This window comes from Triticum aestivum, chromosome 1B (genome assembly GCF_018294505.1).
Source record: "Triticum aestivum cultivar Chinese Spring chromosome 1B, IWGSC CS RefSeq v2.1, whole genome shotgun sequence".
NCBI lineage: Eukaryota > Viridiplantae > Streptophyta > Magnoliopsida > Poales > Poaceae > Triticum > Triticum aestivum.
The window spans coordinates 14,721,822-14,732,449 of NC_057795.1; the positions used below are offsets into that span (position 1 = coordinate 14,721,822).

General features: G+C 46.7%; 1 protein-coding gene across 1 annotated transcript; it reads left to right on the top strand.

The window, feature by feature from the left end:
* Positions 1–6,608: 6,608 nt before the first annotated feature.
* Positions 6,609–10,415, top strand: LOC123084638 (uncharacterized). Its single transcript, XM_044506127.1, has 9 exons — positions 6,609–7,909; positions 8,662–8,769; positions 8,860–8,901; positions 8,996–9,091; positions 9,179–9,274; positions 9,403–9,513; positions 9,614–9,646; positions 9,728–9,778; positions 9,857–10,415. Exons 1-9 carry the CDS (start codon positions 7,667–7,669, stop codon positions 9,953–9,955), a joined length of 879 nt encoding a protein of 292 aa, XP_044362062.1. The 5' UTR covers positions 6,609–7,666; the 3' UTR covers positions 9,956–10,415.
* Positions 10,416–10,628: the final 213 nt, after the last annotated feature.

Here is a 10,628-nt window from a genome sequence, read left to right on the forward strand (position 1 = left end):
TTTATACTAAGTGCTTAGTAGTTGAACTAGTTGACTAACTAATAAAACTACTTTATTAAATTTTACTATATATAGAAGTAGTTTATTTTTAGTAAGAACTACTTTATTTTATTTATTTATAGTAAGTGCTTAGTAGTTGAACTAGTTGATTTAATAAAACTACTTTATTTTAGCAAGAAAAGTAATAGAACTAGTTTATTTTTTAGTTCAAGCAATTAATCCCGCATCGATGTCGATGATGCCTATCCCGCATCCTTGTCGTCGACTCAGCGGAGGAGGCCGGCTTGATCAGATGGGTCATGTCCGGGACTGGGCTCCGCCGGGCTGGTATTAGGAGGTGCTACCTTCCGGGGGGCGTAGGTTGGTGAGGAGCCAGCTCGTTGTTGACCCGATCCTTGTTTGGTGGCGGTCGCGTGGGCCAGTGACGGTGCCGAGGCTTCCGGACACCGCGGAGGTGGTACGTCACCATGTCAGCGAGGAGGACAAGCACGTCCGTCGCTACATGGTTGTGTTGGAGGGCAGGTTTGACAATACCTGGCAGGTTCTTCAGGGATCTCAATGGAGCTATGATCCTATGATGGTTCCTTATCTTTGGTGTCCACCGCCCGCGACCATACCCATCGGGCGCTACGGTTCTAGCTGTATTAGCGATGCTATGTATGATAGTATTCGAGGAGTATTACTAGTGATAATATTAGACAATGTACGGACACAAGTGATGATGTACTTTTGCTTACAATTGAATGCATGCTAATTTGAATACTACTTTATTTTACGATTTGATTTTGCTTATTGAATGCTCAAATTGGAAAAGTACTCCTACTTTGAATGCTAAAATTGGAGAGCACTATGCAAAAATCTAGGAGCCCCCTCCTTCATCCGCGTCGTCGTCCCCGTCACCGACCCCCCTCCGACCTCGAGGTGAGACAAGCCAAATCTCCATGTCAATATGAGTCCTATAATATGAGTCCTCGTGTTGACTTTAAGTCTGTCGAGTCTCCACCTATATGAGAGGACGAAGAATCCCGACTGTTGTCGTGGGGGTAGCTTCTCCTTCGTTCCCGTGTGCTAGACACAATGTGTAATGCACTCGGGAACGAAAGGAGGAGCTACCATCACCGACGGTCGCAAATGTCATAGAGGAATCAGTGAGGGAGAGTCTCCAACCATATATATATATGAGACGACGAAGAATCCCGACTGTTATCGTGGGGGTAGCTTCTCCTTCATTCCCATGTGCTAGACAATTTGGTGTAATGCACTCGGAATGAAAGGAGGAGCTACCATCACCTACGGTCGAATATGTACACCACATGAGAGCTGAGAGTTTTTTAGTACATATATTTAATTGTACAAGTTTAATATTTGAATTATGAACATAGGAAATGTCGTACTCGGACGACGAAAATCGCCCGGGGGAGTGCGACTGGTGCCACGACGACCGAGGTATGTGCGACAGGTTCCTTGAGCTGGACGAAGATCGGCGCTTCAGCATTAAGCTCGAGGAGACCTTCGGTGTTGAAACGATTCACAACGACGACAATAGTTTTTTTCATAATTAAGCACGACTTCAACTATTTTAACGTGTACTTTTTATATTTTCCAATTCGACTAGCTTATCCCATGTTATGCAAGACGCTATGTCTTGGAGAGGATGGGTTTTGAAGACAATGAAAGTATGGAAACAAAGAAAATTCACCTAAGGACCAATCATGGTGTGGATTTTGAAGTAAAGCTGTACAATTTTGAGAGTGTAACCCATTTTGGTTGCAAAAATTGGGAAGCACTTTGCAAGATGTATGGTTTTGATGAGTGTATGCTTGTCACCATGGATCTTGGTGATCCTGAAATCGAGCAAGAAAATATGGACATTTGGGTCCTTGTTGATACCCTTCCAATTCTTCCCCTATGTGAGCTTCTCACACATAGTTATTAAGTAATTTATATTGTTTATTTCAAAATAGTTGACAGCTTATTTTCATTCTTCAAAGAATGTGCGGAAGATGATAGACAAAACCCACTAGACCGATGGCTACGAATTAACTTACAAGGAGAAAAATCATCTGATCGCATTTTGTAATGATCTTGAGAATTACAATATCTACAATCGAACTCCTCAACATTATGATCAATACGTGCCACTAGTGCACATGTTGAACTACGGTAACTACCATGGAGATACCCTGGTAAGATTTTTTACTATTACGACATCCGTGCATCTTTTGCATACTTCTAAAACTAGTACATCATTGCTAACTACGAAGTTATTACTATGTTTTTCAACAGATAATCCCGAATGATTGTGTGCCTCATCTGATGTATACGCACGGTCGCCTTGATGTTTTGAACATACAACCAGGTCGTCCTACGAATCTCAACTATTCATACCAGATTTCTAAAAGAAGTGGAGACATGACAATCAAAGAATGGAAAAAATGTATGGACAGTCATAAGGAGGTTCTTGGAAGCAAAAGGAAGCGAAGCGCAAGAATTGGAGACAGCATGATCTCCATTCTCCATAATGGAGAGTCAGGGTCTATATTGTTTTATGCTATTTTACCTTAAAGAGGTTATTTATACCTCATAATGATGATCATGTTCTATTAACAATTAAGTATGGTTGGTTCAATGACTATATGAGGATGATGATCGTATGACTTGTTATTAATAACGAGTAGAAGTTGTATGATGATGATTAATTAGTAGGACTTGTTATTATATATGATGATGCATGATGCGAGCGGGTGAAATGAACATGGATTGGATTGAAGTGAAGGCAACATGCATGTGGTGCATGTCGAAAGTAGTACAATCCAAACTTGATCAAGTTAGAATTAGTATTACTTTCGACATGCACCACATGTTGCCTTGACTTCAATCTAAGCCATGTTAACGTTAGGCATAGCAGTAGCGTTGGTAAACCAAGCACGGAGATATATAAGAGAGGACACTTCTCTCTATTAGCTAGCTAATAACAACCTAAATTAACCCCCCAAACCCCTAAACCGGCCCTTTCAAAAAAACCTCAGCTCCAGCCAGCTGCTGGCGCGTGGATGCCTATTGGTCCCGGTTGGTGTCACCAACCGGGACCAAAGGCCCCCGTGCCTGGGCTGGCCGCAGCGGCCACGTGGAGGCCCATCTGTCCCGGTTCGTGTAAGAACCGGGACTAAAGGCCAAGGGCATTAGTAACAAGCTTTTAGTCCCGGTTCCAGAACCGGGACTAAAGGCCCTTACGAACCGGGACTAAAGGCCCTTTTTCTACTAGTGCATCCGGTCTTGGGCTCCATGACGGCTCCTCCTCCCAACACCTCCCCTCTCCCAAGCTCCACTAGGAGATCCTTCTTCGCCTGGCGCATCATCGAGCACCCAGCCAAGGCATCTCAACCCCAGTTTCTCCACTCCCCCTCCTAATGCGCCCAATCACCCCCTTGACGAGTGCCCCTCACCCACGGGCCTCCATTGCCTCCATTGAGAAGCTCCGACGGTGAGCTGCTGGACGACGATCCGGCACCCACCTTCTGTCGGGCTGCTGCTACTCCACCACTGTAGAGACTCTACGGCGACTACCCCAGACAGATCTGGCCAGAGGGACCACCAGAGTGGCAAGGCCTGGCCCTCTCTCCACCAGATCGGGTCGGGGAGGGGGAGCTCCTGGCCTTGGACGAAGGGAGGAACGAGGTCGAGACCCACCTAGGCCAGGCACGTGGGCGCCGCCTTGCTGTACATGGCTGCTTGGGAAGGGGGTGGTGGCGGCCGGCTAGGGAGGGAGGTCGTGGTGGCCAGCTCCTCCCGAACCTCGATGTCGGCGGCTCCTCTCTGATCTCGGCGGCGGCGTAGGGCACCACTATGGCGGCTGGGGGGTGGTCCTCGTCCTCGTAGCGAGACGATCGAGGGCAGCCTGGATCGTCAGATACTTTTTTCGCGAGGAGCCCTCGCTCCCGGTTCGTGCGACGGGGCCTCGATTTTTTTTCGTTGGTTTTTTTCATAGGTTGAGGGAGGACGAAAATAAACCAGTGGAGATGGGATGAAAATTAACCGTGGAACGGAGACTATCAGCTGAGACATTAGGAGTAGAGACTTTTTTTTTGACGGAAAGGCCTTCATGGCTAGCTTTATTAAACTAAATAACAGATACATCGTCTGCCAAAGAATTGGCAATGAAACTTGGTGGTGCCTCGATCCACAGAGACGGATCGTTTGCACGGCCATATTCAGCTAGCGCATGAGCAGTCATATTTGACTCTCTATTACAATGCTCAAGAATAACCTTCCCAAAACCTCTTAGTAAATCTCTGCAATCTTCCAAAATGGGGCCAGCCACCATTGATTGTCCTTCATTCAGCTGTAGAGCGTTTACTACAACGAAGTTATCCATCCTCGCCATGATGTTATTGCAACCCATCGGAATAGAGACATTAGGAGTAGAGACTTAACCTTCTTCTATGAGAACTAAAGAAAAAAACAGTGCTAGCGGTTTTTTGTTGGTCAAGCCGAAACGCATTGCGGAAGGGAGATGGGCCTGCTAGGCCCAGTTTGCCAAAGGGTATGATGGTTTCGCCTCTCCGCCCGCAGTGTTCGTCTCCTCTTTGATGCCGATCGGATGGGGATGCCTATGCCGCAGAAGAGGCGCCCCCGCCGGAGGAGTCCTCTTGAAGGAGTGTTCCGCCGGCGCCTTGGCGAAGGTGGGGCACCGTTCTCTGTATCCCTTGCCTATTCGGACTCCGATAGCAGTAGCCGTGTGGATGGAGGCTCTCCGCCGCCCGACGAGCCTGCAACAGAGCCAAGGTACCATGAAATTATCGCCTCCCGCCTCGCCCAATTGCAGTTACCAGTCGGCGACGGCGACGGCGGCTCGGAATCGGACCTCACCGGTCTCCCAAACATCCCTTCCCGTGACATCCTCGAAGCCCTTACCCGTAAATCTTTCCACGACGATGAATCGCGAGCTGCTCTAGTGCAATATCAAATCCAGAGTTTCTTGCACGAGGAGACACAGGAGGGATGACGAGACAGAGATTCACAAGGAAAATCTGCTGATTCGGCCGTCGTTGTTGCTTCTGAACCGGCCGATGATGCTATCACGAAGCAGCAACACATCAGCGACTGTGAAAAGCTAGCGGCTCGCATGACTGAAATCGAGACTTACACCGAACTGGACCAAGAGGAGACCAACAAGTTCCATCTCAAGTATGCGCTTTATCGCATCAAAGCTTGCCTGGTTAGTCAATTACTCATTCATATCTGTTTATTATTAATCTATATATCATACATCCATACATGAAAATTTAATTATGCCCTCTTATGTACTTGACTTACTCCATCTGTGTACGTAGCTGTTGAAAGGAATGCCGGCTGACGAGATCGATGATGCTGCGTTGGAACGCAAGTACCCTCCAGAGCTTATCGTCAAGAACGACTACTTCTTTCACTACGTCCAAGATGGCTTCTTTGGTTGGTATTTTGATTCCGAACTCTGTTACAAAAAGTCCTTGAGCGACTACCAGCGGCTAGTCATTTTCAATGATGTAAGTGCTACCGTATTCGCTGCATTTATTTAATATGTACCAATGCAGTCGGTAACCTGCTTCTTATGGATTTGCCGTTTGAATGGACAATAGCAAAAAATTGCTTAATATGAAAGTAACTTCTTGTAGCTCTACTTTTGGGTCTGAGTTTAAGGGACATAAATAAGGTTCTTGGAGAAACTCAACACTAAAACTAAGAAAATTGCAGCATTTGGAGATTAAGCACATATTAGAATATGGGTGCTTGCAATAAATTGTGGTAAAATATGTAACAAATAGAAAAGGCAGACCTTTTTTTAGCGGGGTCTTTCAGTTAAAAATCAAACAGAGCTTAATTTTCAATTTTTATTTGGATGGAACAAGTCCTAAAACCTCAGTTGGGCGTGTTAGAACTAATCTTGGTGTTTTGTATCATATGTTTAAGTTTGAGTTTTGCATGTAGTTTAGGTGATAGAGTAACTTGCCGTGTGGTTGGTACGTACGTAGTTTTGGTTCAGCAGGGTGCAAAGGCGAGATGTCGAAGAAGGTCGTGCGATGCGACAAAGACGATGAGATGCCGAGTACCGCGAGACGCGGTACAGCCGTGTGAGACGGCGCTGCAGAAACAATTGAAGCCAAGTGATCTGGTAAGGTGGTTAGTTGCATGCTTTGGGCTGGAGTCAAGGCGCCGGCTGGATAGATAAGTCAAGAGCTGAGAGAATCAGTTAGTTGGTTAGCTAATTGCATGCACGCATGAGTTGTTAGCCGGTGGTGCATGCACGTCCTGGAGAGATTCTAGGAGTGGCATCGTGTGTGCTGTTAGGGCATGTACAATGGTTGATAAAACAGTCTTATCTTAAGTCTTGCATGCAATTTAGAGATGACAAAAAAGTATGTCTACAATGAATTATATCTTAGCCTTATCTTCAATAATTAGCAATTCCTTAAAATATGGTGAGACAAATTGTGCTAAGAGATCATCTCTTGTCTTATCTTAAATAAGAGAAGACAAACCTTTTCTTACGAGTTCTCTCTCCTCCACCTCATCATTAATCCTACGTGGCACTCCTAAGATAGCACCATTGTACATGCCCTTAGTGGCCGAGTGTGGCGGCCGTGACTTGGTGGCCTGGCCGGGATGTGCTTGAAGGCCAGCCTCCTGTGTATATAAGCTTTGCATTGAGTAATAGAAAAGTGAGGTGAGGAGAAACAATGTAGCCATTCGTGGTAGCCAAGGGAAGTGACTGGGCAAAGCTATCGTGTCTTCTCCTTGGTTTATGTGTGCGTGTGCGTGTTTCTCGGTTCCTTCCCTGGTGTGTGTGAGTCCATGTGATCTTGAGAGAAGATAGAAAGGAGAGAGAGAGAGAGAGTTGTGCGAGGCAGCGCAAGGTAGAAGAAGAGCGGCGCTGCGAGAGGCGGCGCCAACATTTGGCATCAGAGCCTTGTCGATCCGAGGCGGTGGCAGCGCCATGGCAGACTCCATGTGAGGTGGAGGACGCCGGCGCGAGGTGATGGCCGGCGGCAGCGCAAAGCCGCCGGTGGGCCATTGCGGTGCGATACCGCAAGGTGAAGATGGTGCGGTGATCGACGTCGCGAGGACGTCATCCCTGACAAGATGGTGACAGGCCAGCGCTGCGACGACGTCGGCGACGGCGGTGCCTGCGGCTATGGTGGCCGGCGTGACGGTGGTGAAGGCTACGGCCGTGGTGACGGGCACATGGCGGACTTCATGCGAGATGGAGGACGGTGGCACGACACGGAGGTGTTTGGCGGTGTGATGCCGCACGAGCATATGGTTGCGGTGCGATGCCGCTAGATGGAGATGGCGGCGCGAAGCTGCCACAAGAAGACAACGGTGTGATGCCGTTGGGAGGTACGGCGGCGCGATGTCGTCATGAGGATCGGCGTCAAGCTCGTCGACGGTGCTGTCTAGGGTGGTGTGATGTCATCAGCAAGATGGGCAGATGTGACGACGTGGTGACCGGCGCCACGAAGGTGTCGTCCACGTCAAGAGGTTGCTGCTGCGTGCGGCAAGATGTTATGGTAATCGGCAACACGATGGTGTCGTCCACGACATGATGGAGCGTTGCGGCGCTGCAATAGCGTCGAGAAGAAGCTGCGGGTGATCTGCGTCGAAGACTGACATCAAGATTAGGGGGTGAATGTTAGAACTAATCTTGGTGTTTTGTATCATATGTTTAAGTTTGAGTTTTGCATGTAGTTTAGGTGATAGAGTAACTTGCCGTGTGGTTGGTACGTACGTAGTTTTGGTTCAGCAGGGTGCAAAGGCGAGATGTCGAAGAAGGTCGTGCGATGCGACAAAGACGATGAGATGCCGAGTACCGCGAGACGCGGTACAGCCGTGTGAGACGGCGCTGCAGAAACAATTGAAGCCAAGTGATCTGGTAAGGTGGTTAGTTGCATGCTTTGGGCTGGAGTCAAGGCGCCGGCTGGATAGATAAGTCAAGAGCTGAGAGAATCAGTTAGTTGGTTAGCTAATTGCATGCACGCATGAGTTGTTAGCCGGTGGTGCATGCACGTCCTGGAGAGATTCTAGGAGTGGCATCGTGTGTGCTGTTAGTGGCCGAGTGTGGCGGCCGTGACTTGGTGGCCTGGCCGGGATGTGCTTGAAGGCCAGCCTTCTGTGTATATAAGCTTTGCATTGAGTAATAGAAAAGTAAGGTGAGGAGAAACAATGTAGCCATTCGTGGTAGCCAAGGGAAGTGATTGGGCAAAGCTATCGTGTCTTCTCCTTGGTTTATGTGTGCGTGTGCGTGTTTCTCGGTTCCTTCCCTGGTGTGTGTGAGTCCATGTGATCTTGAGAGAAGATAGAAAGGAGAGAGAGAGAGAGAGTTGTGCGAGGCAGCGCAAGGTAGAAGAAGAGCGGCGCTGCGAGAGGCGGCGCCAACAGGGCGCACATGCTATAGGCTGCTCCCAGAATACAACTACTATCCTGTTTTCGTACGCGTAAACAAAGTTTGCCCCTTTTTCTGAGTCCCCGTATATTTTCTAGTACTATGTGTTATTTGGGTCTTCTCGAACTGCATAAGTACTCTAATCAGTAATCTTAAGAGCATCCCGTTCGCTTGTGTTCAGTGCTTGTTAGTCTCAGGACAGCTGAACTATGTCGTTTTCCTGTTGTTTTACATGGATGCAGGGTGGCTATGAGTATACAAGTTGGAGTAGATACCGAGCATTTTATAGCACCCCTGACGCTGATAGAGATTATCTCCAATTCTGGGAAACAATTGTGAAGGAAATTAAAGTATGCCTTTTGGAATGATCAGCTAGTTCAAGTTTAGAACTTTGTTCAGTATTTTTGTTCTCCTGGACTAACATTGTTTGTTCTTGACAGTGGCTTGAACAGTATATGCTGACAAACGAGTCGTCTATTGAGGTATGCATATTTGACCTCTCAAAACCATGAAATTACTAAAAATCTTTATGTAAATTTTGAGGCACCACAATAACTTTTCTGTTCTATTATTTAGTGGGCGCGTGTACATTCAAAGGCTACATTCCAAGCATGTAGGATCGCATCTGGGTTTCAAAACATGACTCTGGAACTAGCAGCTGTTGGTTTGCATGTAGGACTCCTCTATCCCTTGCTCAGTCAGATATTCGGGTCTTGTTATAGTTGTATTTAACAATTGCATTCCTTCGATTCAATTCAGGAGTATATATGGGATGCACGCATAAATCTCATGTTTATGAAAGATCGTGATGGTATCTTCTATGAGATTTGGAGGCGGGTCAATGATAATCATCTGGTCAGCGCTACACATCAGCCTTTTCAAAACACAACATTGTTATTTTACTGATGATTGTGTTTTGTGAATACTTTCTTCTCTACTCATGCTTGGTGATGTTGTTTATTTTTCCCTTGGACAATGTTCAGCTGAGTTTCAGAGATGCTCTCGAGCAAGTTTATGGTGAAAACTTGTATTCAGCACACGACCGCAGTATGAAGTATGAGCTGAATTACGGCGATTCCAACATGGAGCGTGTTGTAGGTTTTTTGTTCCACAGGCGTTCTATGTGTGATTTCTTCTGTTATAAATCAATACATCTTTTACAATGCAAATTGATTTGGTCTTCTTTCTTTGTAGTTTGCTCGGTGCACAAAAGGCATTAGTGACAGTGTAAGTATAGTATGGTGTTGTCTTAGCATTTATTGGTTCCTGATATATTCTCGTGTGATTTCTTCTTTTGTGTCTCTATAGGTTCCAGAATATAAAGCCCGTGAGCTGATTGCACAGGAGATCCATTGGACGGTATGGTTGTTGGGTAGATATTGTCAAACACTGTATCCACTTGCAGTTTTGTATGTAGCTTACTCTTTCCATTTTCAGAGTTTGTCGTCTGGAACATATGCGCGGTACGCCAGGAAGAAGCTGAAGGTTGCAGAACTGATCGGATTAATTCCGAAGGACAAGATAGGAGCTGTGTAGTTGCGTTTGTTAAGATAGCAGCTGTGTACTTGTGTTGGTAATGACTTGGCACTGGTTCCATAAAGATTCCAGTCTGCATTATTCCTAGCAACGCCTGTTGGTAATGTCTTGGAGCCGGTATTGAAAAAAATCAATCAACAATTGACTAGATGTTGCTTTTGTATGGAAAAAATTCATCTTGAATTGATACCGGCGATGCAGTGAGACAAGATCGCCTCGATGGTCACCGCCAGCTCGCCGCTGGTTCTCGACAAAAGAATGCAAACATAGATCAGTAATAGAAGGTAATAAAGGAAAAGAAGGAGGAGATGAGCAATGCAGGCAGGGAGTGTATGATGCACGCACGCAGAAGCACAGGCCGTTGGCCAGAGAGGTGGGGTTGCGGCGTAGACGCGGGGCCGCCGCCGTCAAGATTCACAAACGAAAGAATAACAGAGGAGACACGAGGAGGAATAGAGGAGGGGTCTCTCGCTACTTTGCTAGAGCTGGAAGGAGAGAAATCGTCGCGTGCAATCTGTGAGTCTCCTTGACAGCTGGGCATTGTGTTGTGGACGCAGGTGCTTAGTGGCCGATTGTTTTACTACCCCTAAAAAAGGTTGTTTTTGTAGCGACCTTAAAGAGTTACACGAGTACTCGTGACATCGGATCGTTTAACTTGGTCTATAAGCAATCT